Source organism: Hevea brasiliensis, chromosome 10 (genome assembly GCF_030052815.1).
Source record: "Hevea brasiliensis isolate MT/VB/25A 57/8 chromosome 10, ASM3005281v1, whole genome shotgun sequence".
Lineage (NCBI taxonomy): Eukaryota > Viridiplantae > Streptophyta > Magnoliopsida > Malpighiales > Euphorbiaceae > Hevea > Hevea brasiliensis.
The window spans coordinates 4,407,393-4,433,611 of NC_079502.1; the positions used below are offsets into that span (position 1 = coordinate 4,407,393).

At 31.1% G+C, this 26,219-nt stretch overlaps 3 protein-coding genes across 3 annotated transcripts; 2 read left to right on the plus strand and 1 right to left on the minus strand.

Annotated features, from left to right (window-relative positions):
• Positions 1 to 245: 245 nt before the first annotated feature.
• LOC110631672 (pentatricopeptide repeat-containing protein At1g60770) lies at positions 246 to 3,325 on the plus strand. Its single transcript, XM_021779583.2, has 2 exons — positions 246 to 593; positions 1,953 to 3,325. The coding sequence occupies exons 1-2, from the start codon at positions 366 to 368 to the stop codon at positions 3,195 to 3,197; spliced, it is 1,473 nt and encodes a 490-aa protein (XP_021635275.2). The 5' UTR covers positions 246 to 365; the 3' UTR covers positions 3,198 to 3,325.
• A 7,425-nt stretch (positions 3,326 to 10,750) lies between these two features.
• LOC110631676 (uncharacterized) lies at positions 10,751 to 15,023 on the minus strand. The gene is made up of 7 exons (XM_021779586.2): positions 13,830 to 15,023; positions 13,603 to 13,689; positions 13,277 to 13,489; positions 12,372 to 12,536; positions 11,849 to 11,902; positions 11,557 to 11,703; positions 10,751 to 11,382 (listed from the first exon to the last, which is right to left on the minus strand). The coding sequence occupies exons 1-7, from the start codon at positions 14,217 to 14,219 to the stop codon at positions 11,005 to 11,007; spliced, it is 1,434 nt and encodes a 477-aa protein (XP_021635278.2). The 5' UTR covers positions 14,220 to 15,023; the 3' UTR covers positions 10,751 to 11,004.
• A 9,986-nt stretch (positions 15,024 to 25,009) lies between these two features.
• Positions 25,010 to 25,927, plus strand: LOC110631612 (uncharacterized). Its single transcript, XM_021779497.2, has 2 exons — positions 25,010 to 25,224; positions 25,310 to 25,927. The coding sequence occupies exons 1-2, from the start codon at positions 25,013 to 25,015 to the stop codon at positions 25,737 to 25,739; spliced, it is 642 nt and encodes a 213-aa protein (XP_021635189.2). The 5' UTR covers positions 25,010 to 25,012; the 3' UTR covers positions 25,740 to 25,927.
• Positions 25,928 to 26,219: the final 292 nt, after the last annotated feature.

A 26,219-nucleotide genomic window follows, 5' to 3' on the forward strand; every position in this document is an offset into this window, starting at 1 on the left:
GATTTTATTATAATTGAATTTGAATGAAATTTAGATTTAATATTTCATAGAAACTCATTGGTGATAATTTTCAAATTTTTGTAAATTTGCAGGTTGTTGCACGTAATACTTGGGCCAGGCTTGAACGGCCCAACCTCCACAAATGTTTGAGAAAATGGGCACAACTGAGTCATTGTCTGTAGTCCATGTCCAAAGCTTAATGGGCTGTAAGAAAATCATCCGACTTCACGTTCCTCTTTCAGGTGTTCCAGCAAAACCCTTGGCAGTATTCTCCTAAAATGAACAGATGCTAGGGTTTAAACTCCAAGATTTTCAAAATCCCCTCTAAGTCTGCAATCCTCCTTCACACTAGATCAATATCGAAAATGGCGGTGCCCCAGTTGTTTGGTCGGACGAAAAACGTATCAAAGAGATCGAAGAAGTACTTAGAAGAAGCACTTTATTTCAGGCTCTTCAAAGAAGGGAGTTCTGAGGTCAGCGTTAGACAACAGTTGAATCAGTTCCTCAACAGCTCCAAGCGTGTCTACAAATGGGAAGTTGGCGACACTCTCAAGAAGCTCCGCGATCGCAAGCTTTATTACCCTGCTCTAAAGGTTCCTCCCTCAAAATCCCACCAAAGTTTCTAAGCATTTCTTATCTTCAAATTAGCTGTTTCTTTTTAATTTCTTGTCTCCATATTAGGTGTTTCTGCATTACATGAATACTTTATTTATATAGTTATTTCTAAGCACATTTTGATTTGCATAATCTACTAGTCACTGACAATTAAACAAATCCCAAATTAAATTCTTGAATTGTTATCGGCCTGAGATGAGGTTGTTGACAACTATGCTATTCATTTGTAATTAAAGTTGAAGCTGAACCCATTTAATTATTACTATTCGGGTTAGCGAAATTGCATTTGGTTCAGCTGATATTCAGTGGAACTTTATATGATTCCACGAAGTAGGTGTTACTTTCTCTTTTATTAGGAATGACTTGTTTACCATTACTATTTTGATGCAACGATACTCTATTTATTTTCTTTTGCACTGGATTGGAGCTTGAACTCATTTCCAAGCACAATTTAACTCTACTAGCGCCAACAAACTTTGGTGAATTTAACTCTCTCTGCTTAGGAGTAGAAACTTTAACTCTGGTGTAGAGTAATCAACCAATTGTGAGATTCTACTTACTCCTGTTATCGAATAAACAGTTGATAACATAAGCTGTACGGTCTTGCTCACGAGGCAATTCTGAAAGATGTTCAGTTAACAAAATTTGAAGTAGATTATAGAGACTATTCTGAAATAATGCCGGGTTGCATTTCTTCTTAATGAAAGAATGCATGCATATCATTAGACTCACAGAGGACATAGCAAAACATGATCTCATATAATTATAGGTGGCTTCCAATTTTCTCTTAGTGGATCACAGACCGGATTTAGTTTTTTTTTTTTTTTTTATATAAAAATCAATATAAATTACTTCCTGCTGTGTTTTAGAATTTTATGGGATTTTTGGCACTACTACACTTGGCTGTATATTGAATGAATCTTGTCATATTTTATAAAGATTGCTATTGAGTTTACATCTGTCTTTGCTCTTTACTCTCTGGTATGTACTGAAAGTTTTTATCTGTTTATACTCTTTCTTCTACGGAATGTAGTTAATATATTATTATGTTTTTCAAATTAGTAGCAATTATTATGTTTTTCAAATTAGTAGCAATCCTAGAATGCTCAATAGAATTTTTCTCTGGGTTACATACCAATTAATTTAGTAGCAAAGTTAGGCTGCTTGTTGTTGTACCTACCCTCCTTTTCCTAATGCTATCAGGGTATGAGGAGTTTATGCTTGGTATTTTATCATTCTTTCATGTGATTCTTTTATGCCACCTCTCATGTTTATGATCTTGTTACTTCTAAGCATTCCTTGCAAGTTTGAGATGAGTAAATTTTTGCAATTTACAGCTATCAGAAGCTATGTCTAAGAGGGGCATGAATAAGACAGTCAGTGATCAGGCTATTCATCTTGATCTGGTTGCCAAAACTAGAGGCATTACTGCTGCAGAAAATTACTTCATAGATCTTCCTGAAACATTGAAGAACCATCTAACATATGGGGCCCTTCTTAACTGTTATTGCAAAGAATTGATGACTGAAGAAGCTGAAGCTCTCATGGAAAAGATGAAGGAGCTCAATCTTGGTGTAAGCTCCATGTCATACAACAGCCTAATGACCCTATACACAAAGGTTGGTCAGCCTGAAAGGATTCCAGCAGTCATTCAAGAAATGAAGGCCAACAATATCATGCCAGATTCTTATACATACAATGTCTGGATGAGGGCTCTGGCAGTTGTCAACGATACATCTGGTGCTGAAAGAGTAGTTGAGGAGATGAAGAGAGATGGTCGAGTTGCTGCAGATTGGACAACATATAGCAACTTAGCCTCAATTTACATTGATGCTGGCTTGCATGAGAAGGCAGAAAAGGCATTGAAAGAATTGGAGAAGAGAAATGCTCGTCGAGATCATTCTGCTTTCCAATTCCTAATTACTCTGTATGGTCGAACAGGAAATTTGCCTGAGGTTTATAGAATATGGCGTTCTTTGAGATTAGCTTTTCCTAAAACTTCAAACATAAGCTATCTGAATATGATCCAAGTCCTGACCAACTTGAAAGATTTACCGGGTGCAGAGAAATGCTTCAGAGAATGGGAATCCAATTGCTCAGCTTATGATATCAGGATTGCGAATGTTCTTATCAGAGATTATGCCAAAGAGGGTTTGCTAGAGAAGGCGGAAGAGCTTAAGGAGAGAGCCCAAAGGAAACGGGCCAAACCTAATGCTAAAACTTGGGAAATATTTTTGGACTATTATTTGGAAAATGGGGATATAAAATTGGCAATTGATTGTTTATCCAATGCAATATCTACAGGTAGAGGTGATGGTCAGAAGTGGGTTCCATCATCTGAGATTGTTGGGTCTTTCATGGCACATTTTGAGCAACAGAAGGATGTTGATGGAGCAGAGGGTTTTATTGAGATTTTGAAGAAGGCCATAGATAATGTGGGGGCAAATGTGTTCGAGTCATTGATAAGAACTTATGCAGCTGCTGGAAGGACAAGCAATGTGATGCTTCGCCGACTGAAGATGGAAAATGTAGAGCTGAGCGAGGCAAGTAAAAAGTTGCTTGAAGTGATTAGTGTGGAGTGAGTTTTAATTGCTGTTTCAGTTTTGTTGTTATAGTTTCAATTCCTTTAGAAGCAAATTTTAAATGTTTCTTACTTGCAATTTTGTTTCAATAATGAAATATGCTCATATCCAAAGTTTGTTATGATAAAGAGACATAGTAATAGTATTTTCACAACATCTCACTGAAACTAGAATGGTATCCAGTGTGTGTGATGCAGTCCTAACTGCCTGTAACCCAAGCCTGTCTTGGAGAGAAGGGCCTCTTCACAAATCACAATTATTATTCTTCTTTTAGTAGGAGGAAAATGTTATGAGTAAGGAGTAGAGCAGTTAGGAGGTTAGTCCAATAGTTAGATAGGAAGATTCTATTATACTAGTCTATTGTAATTACTCTCCAATCAATTGTAATTGTATAGAGCAGTTATAGGATCCAAAGAAGTATAAATAGAAACTTAATTGTAAAGAGGAGACTATCCAATATCATTAATCAAAGATATCTCTCATCTCTGAAATATTCTCTTTCTCTTCTCATCTACTCTTTTCTCTTTCCTCATCTATTTCTATTCTTTTCTCATCTATTTCTATCTCTCTCTCCCCTAATCTTCTGTTTTAGTAAGTGTGCAGACTGATATGTAACAAATTGGTATCAGAGCTGTTAGATTGGTGGGCAACTACTGAAAATTTTTTCATGGGAGTTGCATCTATGGCAGATTACTCTTCTCAAAATACCAGGTTTCTTCTAGTCTTCTTTCTTCTTCTCTTCTTCCCTCTAATTCTTCTTCTTCTCTGAAATTCCTTCCTTCTTTTCCTCTATTCTTCTTCTTCTTCTTTCTCTTGTTCTTCTGTTATTACTTTTCTGATCTATCCTCTTCCTCTCTTGTTCTCCTTTCTTCTATTTCTCTTCCCTTTCCTCTATTCGGATTTCTTTTCTATTCTTCTTTCTTTCTTGAATTCTTGAATCAATTTTTTTCCTTCTGTCAATTTCTAGTTCTTTCGTCTGTTTCTTTTCTTTAATTTTTCACTTCCTGCATTTCAAGAAACCTGTTTCTTGAAATTCTTGGAATTTCTAGAAACCTTTTTCTTCCTCCACCTTTTCCCTAATTTCTTCTTTTTATTCTTTCTTGAAATTCTTGAAATCCTTGTTTCTGTATCAACTTTTCTTCCCTAGTCTCTATAATTTTTCTTCTCTAAGAAATAAAATTTTCCAACATCCTACTCAGCCTTTTACAAGATGATCATGGAAGACCATCATTGGGAACGGAAATTACTTGATAGGATTATGGAAGTTGTTGAAAGAGGATTAAAAAGGCAAGAAGAATTGTTATTACAAAAATTAGAGAAATATGAGAAGTCATTTCGAGAGAAAATTGACAAAGTGGTGGAAGCAATTCAAGTGTTAAAGGAGAATGTTGCATTCTTTAATAATGAGGATCCACTTCTTGAAAATTCAAGTGAAGAACAAGATGTCTTTGATAAAACTTCCAATAAGAAAGACAAGGGTATTGAGATGGAGCAAGATCAGGATTTTGTTTTTGATTTGTCTAGTGCAAGAGAGGAATATGAGGAGGAGAAGGATAAAGATGGTGATGATAGGAAACTAGAGTTGACAATGGGGAATGCAGAGGCTAAGCCTGAAATTCTTGCTGCACAAACTTTTGGCGATGTTCCTGAAAACAAGAAAGATAAAGAAGCTACAAAAAATGTGGTTACTGTAAGCAAGTGGCAGAATTTTAGGAGCCAAGATGGTGAGTTCAGCTGTTGTAATCCTATAAGTCTCATAGAAGATGAATGGGAAATATCAAGAAGGGAAAGGAAGAAAGTTCAGCCATCAAATGGTATTATGATCTTCAAGGAACAAGCATGGAAATTTTGGAGAAGAAAAAGAAAAAAAAAATAATTCTTTGTTCATTAACAGTTCATACTATCACCTGCAACTTTTAGCCAATTCTATGGGACATTTCAGCTGAAACATATGATGGAAGTTAACATTTGGTATTCCAAAATTCAGAGAATTAACTGGCTAGCAAAAGAAACTATGTGGGATTCTCACATTCTGTCAGCTGATGAGAAGGCAGCATCTCAAATTCATTTCAATTTCCAACATTTTCTTCATTCTTGAGGACAAGAATGATGTCAAGGAGTAGGGAATGTTATGAGTAAGGAATAGAGCAGTTAGGAGGTTAGTCCAATAGTTAGATAGGAAGATTCTATTGTACTAGTCTATTGTAATTACTCTCCAATCAATTGTAATTGTATAGAGCAGTTATAGGATCCAAAGAAGTATAAATAGGAACTTAATTGTAAAGAGGAGACTATCCAATATCATTAATCAAAGATATCTCTTATCTCTAAAATATTCTCTTTCTCTTCTCATCTACTCTCTTCTCTTTCCTCATCTACTTCTATTCTTTTCTCATCTATTTCTATCTCTCTCTCCCCTAATCTTCTGTTTTAGTAAGTGTGCAGACTCATATGTAACAGAAATTTAATAAGTAATTTTACATGCATTTTCGTAGGGTTTTAGGAAGTTTTATATTTGATAGTAAAATTTAGCAATTTTCCATTTTTGTTTCACTTTATAATTAAGATTGTAACCTCTACAAGCAATTTAGCAATTAAGATTGTTTCTCTTTATTATTCTCTTTTTGGATTGAATTATGTCATGTGTGAGAAGTGAGAATCTAAGATAGAGGTAGTAAAAGTTTGATTTTTATTCCTTTTAAAAAGAAATTTTTTTCCAAGTTAAAAAAAAAGTTGAAAATTTTCATTTTAAAAGTGAGAATTGACTAAAGAAATCAATTGAATTAAGTTATTGTAAAATTCTAATTTCTAAACAAAGGGTTCAAGAAAGTGATTAGGGTGCTGGAATTCAACATGTACATCCGAAATCACTTTCATGGGAAAGTAGGTTTCCAGAAAAGTGATTATTTGGATGTATTCATTGAATTGTATAATTATTGTATTTGGTTAAGTTATGAGAAAATACAAATAATGCGAAGTTATGACCATAATATCCCTATTATACATATATTTTATGTGGTAATATACAGCGGCATTATAAATATCTAATCATATGTTAATATAATGAAATTTCTATAATAGTTACTTGAACATGAAATATAAATGTTATTTAAAAAAGTACTTATAAACAAATATACTAATTAATTGTTGAGAAGATATAAATAATTTTTAAAAATAATAATTATTAAAAATTAGATAGTTATTTTTATTTAAATACTATTATTTATAGTGAGGGTATTTGATTTGCTTCTGCACTCAAAAATAGTCCGCATCAAATATTAGTATATATGTATGTATGTATGTGTGTGTAGGAAAGTAACTTTCCCAATTTTTTTCTATGTGCATGGAAATATTGGGATGAGAATATGTGGTTGGGACTTTTTCCAGGGGATTTGAGATTACTGTGCAAACCAAATACCGAATTTTAACATTCCCGAGTCACTTTCTTAAGTGATTCCAGCAACCAAACACCCCCAAGACTCTACATTACTGTGTCTGAGAGGGTGTTTTATTTGGTGCATGAAAATTATAGGTTAATGATCTTAATTGATCAGGGTTGGCTTTTTTTTTTTTTTACTAGTTTTAAATCTTGTTTTATTTTATATGTAAGTTCAATTTTCTTGAAATTTTTCTGTTCAGCTCCAATATTTTTCTAGGAAAGCCCAGAAGATTGGTTAAAACTCTAATCATTCAGTCATTAAATAGTGATAGGGGAGTCCATTTCCATTCCAATATAAACATTTGTTAGGTTGTGGTCCTAGGTATATATAAACCTGCAGTCCTATACCCATGGGTGCATGTACTATGTATCCAACTTTCCATGTGTTCGTTCTTGTTGATGTCTGATCTGTCATGAAATATCAAGATGGTTCTGTGCCTATGTGATGGTGTCTTTGGTGGTTTATGTTGATGATGTGGTCCATCAATTTGAGCATCTCTCCAATTCTTTGATGATGGAGAAGAGAACAATTCCATATTTACTCAGGGGAATGTAAGGCCTACTTCTTTGGCACACCAGCCAATTGGTACTTGAAGTTGGAATTTATCAAAAGCTTAATGTGAGATAATGAAACAGTTGATGAACAGACGTTGGGACTTGGATATGGTGTTTGTTTGATCTTTCTTAATGTAGTTTTGAGGTCCTATATTGGGTTACACTTTCTGGTTAGACACCCTTTTGTGATGGATGGTTGGTGGATTCAGTTAAAGAGGATGCAAAGAGTGGTTGCTCAACAAATCTACCAATATTGAAAGCTCCGCCTGAAATTAGAACCACCAATTACTCCACCAGTCTCTCTGTCTGGTCCATGTTTTCTATTTTTGAATCCATTTTCCTACGAATTGGCTTGTAATCCAAGTATGGTATAAAAAGTTTGTATAAACTTGGGATGAAAGTGTGAATGCTTTCCTAGGTAGAACAGAACCAATGGCTTGACTTCCAAGTAAAAGCATACCCTTTCTCTTTATTTGTTTGATGGTGTTAATGCTTTAGTGATTTGTAGAAGTGGTTGATTCTGCTAAATCTGGTTAATTATTTTGTCTTCTTGATAATAATCAGCTGTTGTGCCGTTGGAATTGTGAACTCCAGCTAGTGTTTAAAGTACAGAAGCGTGTTGAGCTATTGTTTCTTCGGCTCCATTTGATTAGTTTGCTGAAGTTAAATAGTAATGATGGAAATGATAGATTATTAATGGCAAAATGTTTTCAACAAAATATGATAATGATATGTAACGCTAACATTTTTTCCACATCTTATAAATGCTAATTGTACTATGAAAAAATAGGACATAGCAGAGATAAATAATTAGTAAATTAATTAATTAGGAAAATAAATTGCCATATTAATACTATGTATTTGTATGTGATAGATGGTTAAAAAATTAAGGATTGAATGTTACTTATATAAGTTTTAACTTTTAACGGGAATAATTATTAATTTAGAGCCCTCAACATTAATATTTAAGTTTTTAAAAATGTATAAATATTAATGAGATGAAAAATTAACGTAGTTTTAAATATTCAAATAATATTAATGAGAGATTAAAAGTTTTCAAAGGTAACAATTACCCCATATTAATTTTATGCCAAACATTCCCTTATGGGTATAAACTTAGGTTGATTTTTGAGGAATTTGCCCATGCAAACTGCAAAAGGAAACATACTACCGAAAGTGTAACCGAAGCTATTTACACATATATAGTAATGTATATTAGTTATATATAATATAAGCTGGAATTTATATTAAAATGAGTTTTATAATAGTTAAATTAAATATTTATATATAAATTTTTACATAATTAATTAAAATATGAATATGAGTACATGAATCTAAACATAAATATTTGATTTTATTAGAGTCACACATTGATAGACAAGAACTTAAAAGTGAATATATAACAAAGAGGAGTCAAGCCAAATTGGCTTAAACCATTTTGGTGGAGGTAACTCCAAACTCAATAAAATATTGTCAACGATCTTTTAACACTCTATAGATCAAAGCAAATTTCACATGATAACAGAGCATGTCTCAATTTGAAACTTGAAAACATGGTAGACAATGCCATATCGAGCCAAACCTAGATAGATATATAGGCTAGTAAAAATAGACTAGATTAGTAGAGCCAAGCTGAAAAAAAAATAAAAAAAAAAAAAAACAAAAAGAGCGCGAATTCTAGATGGATCATTGTATGCAGTTCAAGTGACAACTAAATTTAAAAACTTAAATTCAATCCAGTTGCATTTATGGGGGAATATTAGAGTTTCACATTGACAAAATACAAGTAATTAAAAGTGAATATATAATAAGAGTAGCCAAGCCAAATTATTTTACACCATTTAGGTGGAGGCAATCTCGAGTTCAATAAGATTTAGTTGACAATTTCCAGCACTATCTGAATTTAGAGCAAATTTTACAGATTTGAAGGTTATTTTAGTAACTGCACTCGTGTATATATCCCTCCTTGTTTCTAAGTATATAATGACAGAATCTTAGTTATGAGTATTTAATTAGTACAAAATCTCAATTTGCATGATAGTGTTGGCATCGTTTTCGTAGTTGAAGTTGAATAATTAGCATTTAAGTGAAGACGTAAACTTTAAGAGAAAGATAGGTGGCAATTTGGTGCGCATATACATGCAGAAATTAATGTTTATAATTATTATATTTTGGGTGGAGTCTTGAGCACTACAATTTTAATTGTTATTAGGCTTCATCTTCAAGTAAAAACAAGTACTACTATTGTCTACCGTTTGCTGTTTTATTGGCAGCAGCAACACTAATTACTCATCCATATGATGTTTATTATTGTGTGTTTATCTTAAACACGCCTCCTTTAGTGTGTGTATTTTAGCATATATTCCTTTTACTCTATAATAACACAAGAGGACAGGAGATTTGTAGAAATTTGCATGTCAAATATAGATTTGTTTTACCTAAGATCTGATTTATCATAAATTCAAAATATAAATATATAGAATTTATGTGGGTTCTATCATATATTTTGTATTTTTAAATTATAATGAATTGAGTTTAGATAATAATTTTCTATCAAGTAAATATGTATTTTCTTTTTAGAAAGTAATTTGACTGTCTCATAGCTTACGGTTACATGAAGGTGCTAAACACTAAGTATATCACCTAGATTGCACTCTGACTTTTTGAATCAAACGATTGTGAAAACTGATTTTATTGTACGCAACTTCGTTAATCTTACAAATAACAAGTAATTAAAGGTAAGTAAATTAGAATTGAATGTTTTGATTACTTAAAGGAAAGTACAAAATTTGAAATTAAATACAAAAGCTTTAGAAAAATAAAAGACTAATAAAATAAAGATAAAAGACTATTAGAGTATGATTGAGTTATTATTATTTGATATTGTTAAGGGGTTTTCATGTTGCTACTCATCTAGATTTTATAGCTCTGCTTGTTGGTATTTAAAAGACTCTTAGAAGACTCTAGAACACATTTCGTCACGTTCTGCAATTACTTGTAGTCACTTGTTTACTCTTACTGCTTGAAATCGCTTGAAATTTCTGTCAACTCCCTTCTTTCAAATAATCATCCAATAATCGCCATTAATTTAATTATTAATTATCTCAGACCACAAATTAATTACATTAATAAAATAAAATTAATTTCACAAAATTTAATTTAATTAATTCTTAGACCTAAAAATAATTAATAAATAAAGTGATTATTGTTGGTATAAACAATATGCATTTAAAGAGTTGGTATAAATAGTAAAGGAGATTTATTTAATTTGAAAAAATTTAAGTTCAACTTCCTTTATGGGAAAAATTATACAATGAAATTAAGGCATGTACAATATTTTCATTATAATCGTTGATTGTAGAGAATCCCATATGAGTTCTATAGTGATTAATAATTATAATTAAACTATTATGTGAACAATAGTTACACCAAATAAAAATTTCCACTTATTGACATCTAATTCCTCTTACTCATTAATAGGAAAAAAAAAAAAAAAAACCTATGCATTCTTGAAAATTTCTCCACAATAATATAAAGAAAAATCACAAGCCATAGTATATTCAGTAAAATTTATTTATTTATTTATTTATTTTTTCATTTACATAAGTCCCTAAGGAAGTAATAATATAATTAATATATCACCTGTTAGTTGAAAGGTTAAAGTTTACAAAATGAAAAAAAAAAAAAGGATTAACAAAGTAATAAATATAAGAATAACCCAATAAACTCACCAATGATCTTGAGAAGACACCCATATAAAAAAAAACCCAAAAAAAAAAAAAAAAAAAAAAACTCATCCTATATACCATTCCCTTAGGGACATCTCACATTTCTTCCAGGCCCTCCATAGTAAAAATAATTACCCCAAACTCTGTTAATACCTCCTTGAATATCATAACAATTTGGATGATCAGCCAAAACTTTTAGATTTGTTAAAGGAATTAAGTTATTATCCCAATCAACAACTTGCAAATTTCTGAAATATGAGGCTTTTCCAAAACCTTCTCCTGCAAAATGGCCACTTCCCATTTGGGTAGATGTGTGAAACCCTGATGGCCTGGAATTCACAATTTCTCCACCAAATTGTATCATACTTGCATGATCCGTTAGGTGAGTGAACAAAAATGATGGCCAATACCCAACTAAAACCCCATTTCCAAATTCAAGCCACCAATTTCCATGCTTTGGATCCTACACACAAAAATAAATTAGAATTTATTATTCATTTCTTTAGTACTCAAATAACATATGCACTACTGGAATTGATAATTACCTCAAAATTCAGCATTTCAATATTTTTTTTTATTGAGCAGATTTACAGTAATAAATGGGTTTTTCAAATTATCTTTAAAGAAATTAATTTACCTTCCAAACTAATAAGCTGATATCAAACTGTCCACCATTATAAGAGGATGTTGGAGAGATGGCAGCCCCAATTGCAATTCTGTTGTTGGTTTGAACAAAGCCTGAGCATAACAAATTGTAGCATCCTGTTGCTTGATATGCATCAGTCTGTAATAATTAAAAAAGGAAAAAGAAAGTGCTTATTAGTGAGATGGTGGCTTATGATTTTATCTTATCCTTGAAGGTGGGGCAAGGGAGAAGTAATTACGAGAAGAAAAATCCAAGTTTTATTATAATTTATAAATATACTTACTGTCCAATATGTAAAGAATCTGGGGTAGTTGTCCCCATACAATTCTGGGCTAACCTGCAAAATTTTATTTAAGAAGGAAGAATTAGCATCTATAGGTACAACACAAATATTAATGAAAATAGATTGGTGTCGATATATAGACTTCTCATATTCAATATGCCAATTGGCATGCAGTCTTAATTAGTGATTTAATAATTGAATAAAATATATTAATTACTCTCAGAAACTGTAACAACCTAGATTTTTCTAATGTTGATTTATTTATTTTTATATTGAAGTCAATCATGGGTAGAAGTTAAGGGAAAAGACCTAGAGACTAATGAGGGAATCCCTCCATACACACTGAGATGAGAGAAGCAGGATCCACTAATTCCCATTTTGTAATTTAATTAGGTATTTAAAAAATAAATAAATAAATAAAGAAAACCTAGTTGGAAATTGGAATTCAATATAATAACATGCAAAGAAATGAAAACTTAAATGAGAGAACACTTTTTTTTTTATGAGGAAATTAGTGACTCGCCTGCCAACCAGCTTCAATGGTGTTAAGATCATCCCCAAATGAACCAGAAATGACCCACATTTGTGACAAGCTGAATTCATATTGATTAGAAACCGTAGGTGCCCACACATTTATACTTGCTTTTGCACCATAATATTGATCTCCAGTCACATACCCAACTGCATGCTGTAACCCAACAGTTTGAAAGGAAAAGGCAATAAATATTACGATGAATAATAGTCGAAGAGATCACTATCTTTCTATAGATATTAATTGCCCTTAAGGAATTTTGGCAACCTTTTCTGGCCATGACTTCATTCAGAGAATAATATGAAACATTAAGAAATAAGCCAAACTAAGTAATAAATACCTAACAAGGAAACCATGAAAGTCTGCAATTACTACAGTTGGTAATCTTTTTATATTTGATGACTAATTAAAAGAACATTCGGATATTAGTTTTCCTTAATTTTCTTGGAAAGTAAATGGCACAAAGCTTTCTTGGACATTTTGTGTTTCAATAAATTATTTTTTGAACATTATTTTCTAAAAAGAAACCCAGAAAAGTTTTAGTTTGTGATGATCAAACTGAGAACCAAATTCAAGAGAGAGGAAAGAAAAAGGGAGCCAAACATTGAGCTTTGAGTTTAATAAATCAAAAATCTCATCACAATTCAAAAAGCAGTTCTTTGGATTATTACTCTTCTAATCTTTGTTTATATATTTTAAAAACAATTGTTGTCTTCAGAAAAGTGGCAAGAAAGAAAGTGACAATTAGCAGGCCTCATTCACCATTTTGTTTGACCACTTCCTTTTCAGTTGTTGAATTGATTAAGGCTGTGACTCTTCATAAAAGAAAAGAAAAGAAAAGAAAAGAAAAATTTTGGATATTTTTCTCGTGAGTAAATTGCTTTTTGGACACCTACCTCATGGCCATCGCTGTTAGTGTCTCTTCTTACATGCCCTCCTAGTTTTCTTCCAAATCTTCGAAAAGAACTTGCTCTTAACATATCTTGTTCAGTTGTTCTTCTTATTGGAATTGTTCCTTCTGGGCATGACTCACCGGACATACTCCATAATTGAAAATTCTCAGTTACCATGCCTGTTGGATTATGCCCCTTTGGTCTGTCTGGTGGCTCCTGCAATTCATGCAAAAAAAAAAAAAATCATATTTCAGCTCCAGGATATAAATTTCAAGAAAACAAAACATTAAAATTCAAATGCTCCAGTTAATATACTAGAATTGAAGTACCAATGGTTTCTGTCCTTTCAATTGTGGATGATCAAAAGCTGGCTGCCGATGAGACAAAACACAGTCTATGAGATCCCCATCAGGACTCTGCAACAAAAAACAAGAACCTAACCTGTTAAAAAAGGTTAAAACTCCAAAAACAGAGCTAAAAACAGGAAAAAACAGGGGAAATGAAAGCCAAATACAAATAGAAAACAAGAGCATTATTAAGGGTAAGAGTTACATGCCTGAATTGTTTTCGCTGCAGGCTTGTTAATCTTGTTGAGATGTTCTCTTATCATCTTCAACTTCTTTAACTCGTCCTCTGGCCGGAAAGTTTGGTTGGTTGCATTGCTATGGCCGGTCTCCGACGAATAAACAGGACAAATTAAAGAAAAAACAAGAAGAAAACATAAAAAGATGGAAATGATTGGTGAGATCTCACTACACCAAATAGAAGCCATGTTTGAGAAATTTCTTGGTTTTTTTTCTTTTGCCAAATCTGTATATGTTTGTTGTTGTCCACATTGGTGTTGTCTTCTTCTGTGATCAAAACAGTAACACCATTTATTCCTAGTATTTGTATCCATCCAAATCCAACTCAGAATGACCAATCTAAGAAAACCCCCCCACCCCATAATTCAATCCCTTACCACTTCCAAAGCTCTTGAATCCAAAAAAATAACAAATAACTTCGCTTGCTTCTCTCTATTCTCTTGCAGCTTCTAATCCTCCACCTTGGTTTTATGTTCTGACAGGCTTGAACTTCTATGCAGAAGCTGATTAAAAAAAAACACACACACACACACACGAATACAGTATTGCTATTGGGTTGGCTTCAGGCTTCTCTTAAAGTTTTGCCCATGTGGGTGTGGAGTTATAAATACTGGGCAGTGATGAAATCACTCATTTTAGTTTAAAAAATTTTGAAAAATGAAAATGGGCAAATGAATGAGAGAGAGAGAGAGAGAGAGAGAGAGAGATGAACATGGGGGTATGTTTCCAGTCTCCTATACAAGGACTGAAACTTTAGCTTTTGTGCTAATTTTATAGGGGCAAAATGGTACTGGTCTCTGTTATTCTTTACTTTGGCTATGAGGACAGATAGGAATTACACTTGATTCTGGTTTTCCAATGTTCTTTGCTTTGGAGGGTCTCTTTCTCACTTCCCTAGATGTTCTTTGTGTCAGCCTGAGTTATTTTTACGATCCTTCACCATATTTAACAAGCTAAAGCTAACCCACTTTGATTTACCTAGAATATATATATTTCTTCTGGGTTTGGATAATTTGGTCAATAGAATTATGGGCTGCTGTCGATTCTACAGGAAAAAAAACCATTCACAGGGCCTGAGATTTGTCCATATTGGGGTCCATATTTTGCATGACAAATTCAAAGGCTGTGAAGTAAACAGTGTGAATTCTTTTGTTTGACTTTAGCTTCTCCCATAAGCACCAGACCTTTTCAAACTGTCGTTTTCTATGGAGAGCGAAGCTAATTTCTTATTGTGCAATGTTCGGCATGCATTACTTTGTTATTTTACTCATGCATGCTTATGTTCAGTTGCGGTCCTCTCTAACAACAACATTATTAATTTATTACAATTTTTCCTTTTTCTTTTTTAAATAACTTCGTAGTAAAGTAAAAACAACTTTCGTATTTTTAGTGAAAAATAAATAATTCTTGAGAAAAAATTTATTTCCATGGTTAATAGTTAATTTTTATAATCCGGCCCTAAAGTTTATCTCTGTATTTCAATTTCATCTTTTAATTTTAATTTTTTGATGTGATGATGAAATATCTGTTTCATATATTGTTTTCGAAAATGTAATGTAGAGGAAAAAAAAAAAAACAGAAAATACGATTTTTATACCATTATTATTTTTCTTACCCATTAATGTCATGAAACTGATGAAAACACGAGGTATGTAAATTAAAAAAAAAATGATGAGGTCATGTTGAAATGGAAATGACATCACTTATCACTACAGAGCTTGGAGTTTTATGCATGTCCTCTACCCTAGCCACCACAGCTCTTGGTTAATCTGCAAATTGTTCTAGCTGCCTCATTTCCTATCCTACTTATAATATAAGAAATTAGTATTTGAACATTAATTGCCTTTTTCTCTTTTAATTTTTTTTTAAATATTAACAAAATTACCTGTATATTATTGAGAAAATTGAAGTTAATTCTGAGAAAAAGAGAGATTAATTAAGTGGGAATTAATGCGAGAGCATCAAAGCTGGGGGTTTTGCCTTTCTAGTATTCCCCCCTAGTTTCCCTTTTTAGGACTCTGTCAATGATGCTTGCCACTTCCCCAGCCAGCAGTGGCAGCCCCTTTAATTTATTTATTATTTTGATCTTTTTCTTTTTTATTATTATTGTTGTTTTTTGTGTTTAAAATTCTCTGTTGCATTTCACCTAGGGTTCACACCCCTGCAACAAATCAAAACAAATGGTGAAAAGGCATATCTAGCTAGGAATAGTATTGGTCCACCCATAATGTATCTCAATAGAAATGTGCTAGCCTTGGAGATAACAATATATGTCTGAAAAATTCACCACAGCAATGTAAAATTTCAATGAAAATTAATTTTAAGCTAGTAACTAATTATGAGGTGAACATATTGGGAAATGTTCTTCTTCAAAGTTGTGATATAATCTCCTTTCAATTCTAGCTTCTTTCTTCAATTTGGACATCTTTGCCATGGCTTTAGCTTGAGGGGTAGTATACTAAAGAAAATCAAGCACAAATGCTGCTTCATCTCAAATTGAAATTGTTTGAATTTGAAACCAATGGAGTCTTGGTGGTCAAAGAGGATAATGGCATGGTCCACAATATGCACTAAAATGGCCTAATTTTAGTTGTTCCTTTAATGTCTGTGAGCCCTATAAATTTCCCATATCATGGTCACTAAAATTTCCATTGAAGAAGACTTCAGTTTTTATTTTTTATAATCAAGTTTGATTAAAATTTGAATTCGAGATCTCATAGTTCTAAAAATCACTTTAGTATCATTGATAAAGCTTATTGGTAACTTTTTCATCAGTTTACCCCAACATCACAGCAGCATTGATCAGTGTTTGGTCTCCAAATGAGTGGAGAGGACAATTGTTTGGGTCTTTAACAAAATTAGCTAATAAGGTCAAATTGGAAAATAACTTTTCACCCATTTTGCTGGCTTCATATTATGATTAAAAATGAATTATACTAATTCCAAATCCTGGTGAAAGCTGAGGGAAGAAACATGAAAGGCTGCTAAAGCAAATCCCATATATTCATTGTTGCCTTTCAAAGGAAAACAGCAACTTTTTTATTATTTTTTTGCTTTTTCCTGGAAAAAAAAAAGAAGTTTTATTGGGTTTCATCATTAGATGAACCCTAGCTTTATTCTAATGAAAATATAAAATTTCAAAGGTCACAGACACAGCCACAATCACTGTAGTCATCAAGTGATCAGACCATGCGTGTGTAGTGGAGGGTGCATGTGTTTCTTCACTAGATCATGTAATGCATGGAAGAAATAAGATTTTAATTTGTTTAATTACGTATTTACAAATTGTTATTAACAGGTAATTGAGAGGTGATCAGCTTGTGTTAATTAAAATTAATGAGAGAGATTAATTAACAGTAGAAAAGACAGCTAACTGGTGGTACCTGTATATCCAGATCAGGCTTTTCACTTGTCATTTGTCAATGCTATTTGATCCCACAAATCACAATTAACTTGGATAAGGATGCTGATTTTAGATATGATTAATTATATTAGGGAAAATTATTAACTTAATTGACATTTGAGTTACTATTGTTAAAAAAAAATTATCATTAAAATTTATTTAATTATTCAGAAAGCAAACTTATCATTATAATTCTCGTGGGGATGGCAATTTTCACCCATTCTGAGTGGGAATCACTACACTGACCGCACTAAATCAGTCAATGGTAAATTTCTACCTTGCCATCAGTGATGGGACGGGGAAATGATTTTAAGCCTATGCATATATATATATATATATATATATATATATATATATATATATATATTTTTTAATTCACATAAAATTTAAGTGTTTCGTTTGCTTATTTATTTTTAATTTTTAATTTATAATATATTTTTTAATTTATAAATTAATTTAAAAATAAATAATTATTTATTTAATAAAATTATTTAAAATTAATTTTAAAATAACTTAAGTGTTTGATTAAAAAATATTTAAAAATAATTTAATTTATTAAAATGATAAAAAAATATATATCATTGAGCGTTGTGTTTTTAAAATAAAATAATATTAATATTTTAAAAAATTATTAAGATAATATAATATTTTATTTAGTTAAAATATAATTTTTAAATAAATAAATAAGTGATAAGTAAGGGATACCTTACTTATGACATCTGATTTATTTTAAGTAATTTTTTAATTTATAAACTAAGCCAAATCAAGCACTCTCTTAAATTGATTTAAATATAAATAATTTATAAAATTAATGATTTAAGTAAGAGTTAGCTAGGTATTTATATAACTTAACTCAAAACTTTTTATTCAAATTAATCTGATTTACCTAAAATTTGATTTAATAAATAAATAAATAAAAATAACTTTTCTTAAAAAATAACATTTTAATTCAAATAATATGTTTACCTATTACGCAAATTATTTATTATTTTATTTTAATAATATATATTTTTATATCTTATATTATAAAATTATATTAATAATAAAATTTTTAATTAATTATAATTTTATTTCAAGTAATAATAAATAAATACGTTGATGAATAGAATATTTTTAAAATAATTGACATATATTAATAAAATAATAAAAAATAAAAAAATGCAAATGCAACATAATAATTTTTGAAATATTATTATTATTAAAATTCTTATATTTTTAATATAAAAAATGTTTTAAAAAATAAAATTTTAAATTTTATAAATAATTGTTATATATATATAATCTTTTTAAAATAATTCCTTACTTTTAAAAAATAATTATTTTAGAGATTTATGATATGATAAGCAGAATTTTATAATGTTTAAAATTGTAAATTTAGAAATTTTAAAATTATTAAAAATTATAATAAATATAATTTTAGATAATTATTATTTTTATATTGAGATGAGATTTTAAAATTGAAATTTAAAAATATTTAAATAAAAAATAATATTTAATATAATAAATTAATTTTTCTATAAAAAATAAAATAAAATAGTATATCACATGTCAATATTTTAAGCTTTTTATTATGTGAGGTGACACTCTTGTAAAGCTATTTTTAAGGTCTACCTTATATATACATATATATCAATAAATTGATTTAGAATCTAATTTAAAATCCTTTATAATTGTGACTCCATGAGTAATTTAAATCAACTACCAAATGACTTTAAACAAACCCATTTTACAAAAAAAAAAAAAAAGCCAAAATGATGTATCACAAAAGCATGGACATGTATGTATGACATTAAACACTGCAAGCATGCATCTCATTTTGCATGGGCATGGCGCTAGTTGTTTTTGAAACATTAACCCTGGAGAAGACAGCTAAGCCTAACAGATAAAGCTTTTCAGTCCTCATTGCTTCCTGGTTTAATTATTTCACTTAAGTAATGTGAATTAGATACTATCTTTCTTTTTTTTTTCAATTTATGTTTTAAAATTGAACTTATAATTCTTTTATTAAAAAGAAAAAACACTTACAAAATAATTCAATTCTTTAAAAAAAATTTATAATTTGATTTTTAAGTTTTACTCTATATTATATTTGATTCCTAAAATTTTAGAAAATTAATTATTTAGTTCCTGAGTTTTACACTATATTACATTTTAGTTACTAAATTTTAAGTAATTAATTATTTAATCACTTTATTTTTAATATATAAAATAATTTAATCCAAGTAATTTTAAATTTTACAACAACATCATCAATTATTTCATATATTAAAATTATATGGACTAAAGTGTAATATTATATAAAATTAAAGAAATAAATAATTAATTTTTTAAAATTTAGAATCTAAAATGTAATATAAGATAAAATTTAATAACCAAATTATAGATTTTCTAAAAAAAAAAAAGAAAGTAGTAACTAATATTCTTGTATACTAGTCCAACCAACTTCATTTGTTAGTTTAACATGTCTTAAGAAAATAGGTTGGGCCTAGTTTACTTCCAAAAATTATAGAGGACATATTATTTTTATTATAAACTAACGTGAAATCTTAACACACCATTTACGTTTAAGATTGAACACTTGAAACGTGAAATAATTATGAGAAGTTCAAAATTAGTTGGAGAAGCTCTGGGACTCTGATAACAAATTTAGGATCGATGAAATTTAGATACTTTGGACAATATATGTTAATTAAAATCTCAAATTAAATAATATTATCTTGCACTTAGTGTCTCACCTAGGAGTTCGTTCCCCATACACTTAATATCAGACCCATAATTCAAATATTGTATTTAGTCTAAACATGGTGTAAGAATTTTGTTTTTTTAATTAATAGCATGTAACTTTCTTTCCTAAAATCAAGAAATAGGCATTATTTTTTAAAAATAGACCTAGGGTTCGTAATTCTGCATGATTCCTGAGTATTAATTCAACTGTGTGATTGGATTTATACCTACATGTAATCATGGTGTCTCCAACTTGAAGCTATAAGATGGGGCTGAGGCAGCTGCTGGGCATAGAAAAAAATATAAAAGAAGGAAGATTAATGTTTTTAAATAAGTATTCAAATAGGGCCACAACGTATGTAGATCAATGGACACTTGAGAGTGGGGGAGAGCCAATGTTCTCCTCTCCTCCCCTTTTTGACACTGCTGTGTGCTTGCATTGCATTGACTCTAGAAGTGTAATTAAGGTCACTTCAGAGATTTTTTTTTTAATTTCACAATTTATTGCTCACTTAAGAGCGAAGTACTCACAATGGATATCATTTTCATTTATGAAGATTAAACACTTTATCTGAATAAAAGTGTTGAACCACTCATAACAAATACTTATTTTTTAATATTAAATAATTTACACCATTTTAATGGTATAAAGGATATAGAGTAGCGATACTTTGCTTATATATAATAAAAATATGAGGTGGCTAATGGAATGTTGTCGGTAGAAGATAATCCATTATACACAAGTTTTGGTGATAAGTTCATGCAGCTTGATGGGTCCTTCTTCCCAATAACAATCCAAAAGAGAAGCTATAGATGAATATCCCAAATTGACCCAAGACCCATTTCTTGTTGGGGGGTGACCTTCGAAGCCAGTTGACCAAGACGTTTCATTATAATGGCCTCCTTAGAGACAACATCACCAAGACCATATGATTCTTCTCATAGGATTTATTAACAGCACAAAGTACGCATCAAATGTGAGCTTTTCACGACTCGATATTCCTGGAAATTAAAACCTCGTAAAAGATGAGTAAAGAATTGAAGATTTTGAGCGAGTTGTGTGTTCAGCTTAAATCAATCATTTTCAGTGCTTTCATATATACAAGAACTGAATATTGGAATGCAATATATTACCGGAAATTAATGAGTCAAAGCAGGGTTCAATAATTTTTGTGCAAGTTTGTAACCTTAGAAATAATATAATGAATTTGAATTCATATGAAGGTGGGTTAACTATAGATATAAAAATTAAAGCTTGCACTTTGTAATAATAACATTGTTGTAATTCTTGACCTTTATTACGTGAGCCACTAATATTGGTCAGCCTCTATGGTCGGTTTCAATTCAAAAGGACATTCACAAACTTTTGCATCAATACCTGAGCCCACTAAAAAAAAATGGTTGAAATATATGATAAAAAGGAAGAACTAACTTCATTTAATGCTTTGCTTGATCACTAAGATGATTTTAGAAGGTCAAATGAAGAATTACAATCCCCAAGATTAAAATCAATTTATTTGAAACTAGAGATAATTAAAGAATAAATGTGATGATTCTTGAACTCCCACTCTCTTTCTTCCATCAACCCAGGAACAAAAGTATAAAGTAAAGAAATAAAAATGAAGGAACAAGCTATCTATCCAAATGTAGATTTCAGATTTCTTCTTAGAAGAATAGAATCAAAGCATCTAGCTTTTGAACAGTAGTTAAAAGGTGGAATAACAATAATAATAATAATAAAGTGAATTCCACTTGGACCTACATGAAAAGAAGAGAGTAGAATCACGATAAAGAATGGTAACAATGTATAGAGTTTTAAATCACGGATTTACAACCACTGGATATCATCCCTCTTCTGTATGTGAATTTTATAGTATAAGTACTGCTCTATAATATATGGTGCATTTGATGATATAATCTTTCTCTATATAATTTTTAAAAAGAAGCCACTTAAAAGGTGAAAAAAAGAAGATAGAAAAAGCTTCCATGCATGGAAGATCGATGCTAGGCAATGATTTTGTCCAACAGCAAAGCTCAGCTTTTCCAACTCAAATCAAAGTATAAGATAGAATCCCAAAAGGGTTTTGCAGAGAGACATATAGCTATTGTAATATGTTGCTGAGCAGCCCTTTGTGCTTTATATAAGTGCATATGTATGCCTAAACCATGATTTAAGAAGGTGGGTATTGGGGTAATGTTACAAGAAAAGCCTGTTTTATATTTGTACCAACCCCTTTTTCTTGGTCTTGTAGCATTTTATATGGTCCATCCAATCCTTGATCCATCGCCATTGTACATCATGATGATGTTGCTCAAACCAAGTGCATTCTGAACATAACCCTTGTTCAATTGCTGGCTATGGGGATGACAAATGATGATCAATTAAGTGATCATGTTATCTGATTGATTCATAACCTTGCACCTGTAGTTTGGTCATATCACTCTGTCAAATGAGATCAAATTAGACCATTTCCATTGTCAAGTAACCCTTCATTAGCTTATTTCAAGTTAATCTTGCGGCACAACACTGAAATTCATACTATAAGATGCATTCATTGTTCTACAAGGCCTTGGAAACGTTAACAACTCCATTCAAAAGGCCCATAATAATTCGAAGATGTCCAAGCTTAGTTCTTCGCTTCTTGCAATAAATGGGTTTTGAAATTGGGCTTTACTAGAAAGTGGGCTTTTGTAATTAGGGCTAATTGTTAAAAAAACAAAAAATCAATCATTATAAACTAGATATCAATTGTGGAAAGGTAGGCACTTTGGCCCGCCTTATCAAATGACCAGCCTCAGCCTCCACTCAGTTAGTTTAATTAATTTAATGGCTTATGCACACAATGAACTTACAAAAGCACTAATTTTATATATTGAAGCCAGTACATGACATGAAATCAATCAAGAGAAACAAAACACACCTATTACGATTTATGCCCATCATCACTTAAATATCTTACTTATAAAGGTTTTGAAGCAATAAAGAATTAACACAACCTTAAAAAGCCTCTAAATAAAATACTTGTGTATAAAAAATATTAGCTTACGCATACTAAAGACATCATTTTTGAAACCTCAAAAATATATTTTAATCTCTGACTTCTACTTTGATTTACTTTTAAGTAAAAATTAGAGATTAAATTATGTATTTAATCTTTTTAAATTTATTATATCATAAAAATTTAAGGGTGAGATGAGACATTTTATAAAATTATGGGCGTCATTAAACTATTTTAGTAAAAGTCATAGTTTAATTTATACAATCACCGTTTTGAATTCGTATAGACGGAAGGATCATACAAAAGTTTTTATCCCTATATGAGCTATATAAAAATCCATGTAAGGACTTAAAAGAAAAACGATGGAAACAATTATTATTTAATTTTTATATTTTAATAAAATTAACTGTTTATTATATTTTAAAAATATATTATTTAATTAATATATCTCAGTTCCTTTAAATTATTTAAATTTAAAGAAAAATTTATTGGCTCGAAGATTAATCCGATGGAAAAAACTCTATCCCTAAATCAATGATTTTTGCTTTTTTCTCCACTCTGTTCCTCATTTTGACTGTCGATTCTAAGTTGGGCGTTCACGTAGTCCTCCTTTAGAGATTCTGACTCAACTGAGTCCAAATATGCAAAGTTGTTAAGATCTCACATTAGTTTGTGATATAGGGGTGATGTGCCCTTTATATGACCTTGGACACTCCTTCTCCCTTACGCTAGCTTTTAGAGGTGAGTTAGGCCTTGGCCTATTTTCTTAAGATAGTATCAGAATCTCCTAAACTAATGTTTGGGCCTCCCATAAGTATTTTACACTCCAAGTATTCGATACTGGGTGTGAGGAGGTGTGTTAAGATCCCACATTGGTTTGGAATAGGGGTAATGTGCCCCTTATATGACCTTGGGCACTCCTCCTCCTTTTCTGAGTTAACTTTTGGAGATGAGTTAAACCTAGTCTATTTTCTTAAGAAAAGTGTGGCTTGATTTAGGCCTATTTGAAACATTCCATGAACTTGTTCCTTTTGGGGTCTCCTTCTCCTTTTCATCTAAACAAATTATATATAGCTCTTTAAAATTAATTTGAGTATTTTGGATTTTGATTATTACATAAATTTTTAAAAATATCTTTAAATATATGTGAAATGTGAATATTGAATTTATCATTTTACGTTAAATAACATAGAAAATTGTTATTTTTATGTGATATAAATTTTGAATATATTTCAATGGACCTAAACTATGATTCGATCTAAAAGTTTTGCATCGTAAAATTTGAGTTATGTGGTGATAGCAAAGAGTACATATCGAAATAAAAAGGAAGGCTCATAATGAGTTTTGTTCTTTGCATTGAGATTAAAGTTTAAGAGTTTTGAATTATTGTATCTTAATTTTTTTTATTATCATCATGAAATTTTTCCTCTCATATTTTATTGCTATATGATGTGATTGATTTTTAGGTTGGTAGGCATATTATCTAATCCAAAATAAAATAATAGCAACTCAAACCCTCTTTATAAAAAAGTGGGCATAAACAAAATATGAAGTTGATGGGAGTGAAGCCACTAATGTTTTTATTTGTATAATTAGAAGCCACTAATGTTCCACTTAAATTCTAATATTCGTGCATCTGTGATTTGAAGAAGTGATACTGCTATTTTTCTTTAAGGTTTAGCATTAATGACAAGATTTGCAGAGAAGATCTTTTTGTGCATGCTCAACTTCAAATCTGTGGATGGGTAATGGATTCAAATACTGGGTTCTATCTCTAACACTGCCCTCCATATTTAATTATGAGATTAGTGCGTTAAAGTTCACACCAAAACCATATGATTACACTGCTTGAAATATTATATATTAAGATAATTGTCCCATTATTAAACAAACCCTCCCAAAGTAATTCACAATCTACAAAAGTTAAAAATTTTAGTATTAGAGAGAGAAGGGCACAATTGACTTTGCAGAAGATTTGCGTTGTTTGTTTATGAGTTCCAAGGCACTCCATTGGCAAGCGAGCCAACAAATGGGGAGTAATTTGGCAATTTTGGCGGCAGTGGCATTTTGTTTCAGTGTTAGTAACCTGGTTTTCTACGGCCATGCAATTGAATCAGTTATGTATACATTAGTACGCTCGGAATCAGATTATGAGATCAGACTCTACAGAGAAGTCTCCTGGATGTCTGCTCTTGTCCGAGAAACCTCCTTCGAGAAATCTACCAAAGATGGCTTTCAAAGGTTTAATTTCTTAACCCACTATTTAAATTACTCGGTTGTTTCTTTCTTCTTTCTTCTTGTTATGTTATTCTTGTCTTTCTATCAGGATTCACCAATACATCCATGGAGCAAACATCAACTCTTCTCAACTTCCAATGACTGCTCCTGTCTTAACAAGCGTCATAACATCATCACCTAGGACTCTATATTATGTAAAGTTGTTCCTGTCCAAGGGGAACCCTCCAGAGCCCAATCCTGAACTGAATTTGCAGTTGGAAACATGGAATGCTCAGTGTATGGCAATTAGAAAGTTTTCTGGGTTTGCTAAGGATGATAATGTTAAGAAAGAAATGGAGGCCCTAGTGACCAGTCTAACTAAACATCCCACAGGAAATACAGTTCTGGATTATAACATATCCTACACCATTGCCCAGTACAATTCTTCACACCACACTTCAGGACGATTAAATGAAGTGTGGATTGATGTCTCGGGGTTTAATATGGAGGGATGCTTACCCAAACAAGGGAAGTATTGATTATCATGACTGAGACTTCTCAGCGTCCTGGCAGGAATGTACGTGGAATTGTGTAGAGAAGAGAAATAATGTCTTTTCAGAAAAAGACTATAGATTGTAAGATACGCAGACAAGGTTTAGCGTGTATATTCTAAAAAGGTTTGTTTGGCTTAGGAATGTGAATCACTGACTTTGGGATGACCAATAAAGTCTCCCCCAACTCTTTAGGCTTTGTGATTGGTGCTTAGAGGAGTCATGTGTTGATATACTTCGGCATAGGAATAACACCCTTAATTGCATTCTGTGTGTGCATTCTGAATTGCATTCCCTGCCATGAATAAAATGAACAAGCACCTAATTTTTAGGTGGGGAAGGATCAAGTATCTCAGCCGATCCGAAGGCTATATATATGATTGTGTGATTAGAGAGCACTTAAGACCAAAAACTTGCAAAATTTACCAACAATAAAAAACAAAAAACAAAAGCTTGCAAACATTAAGC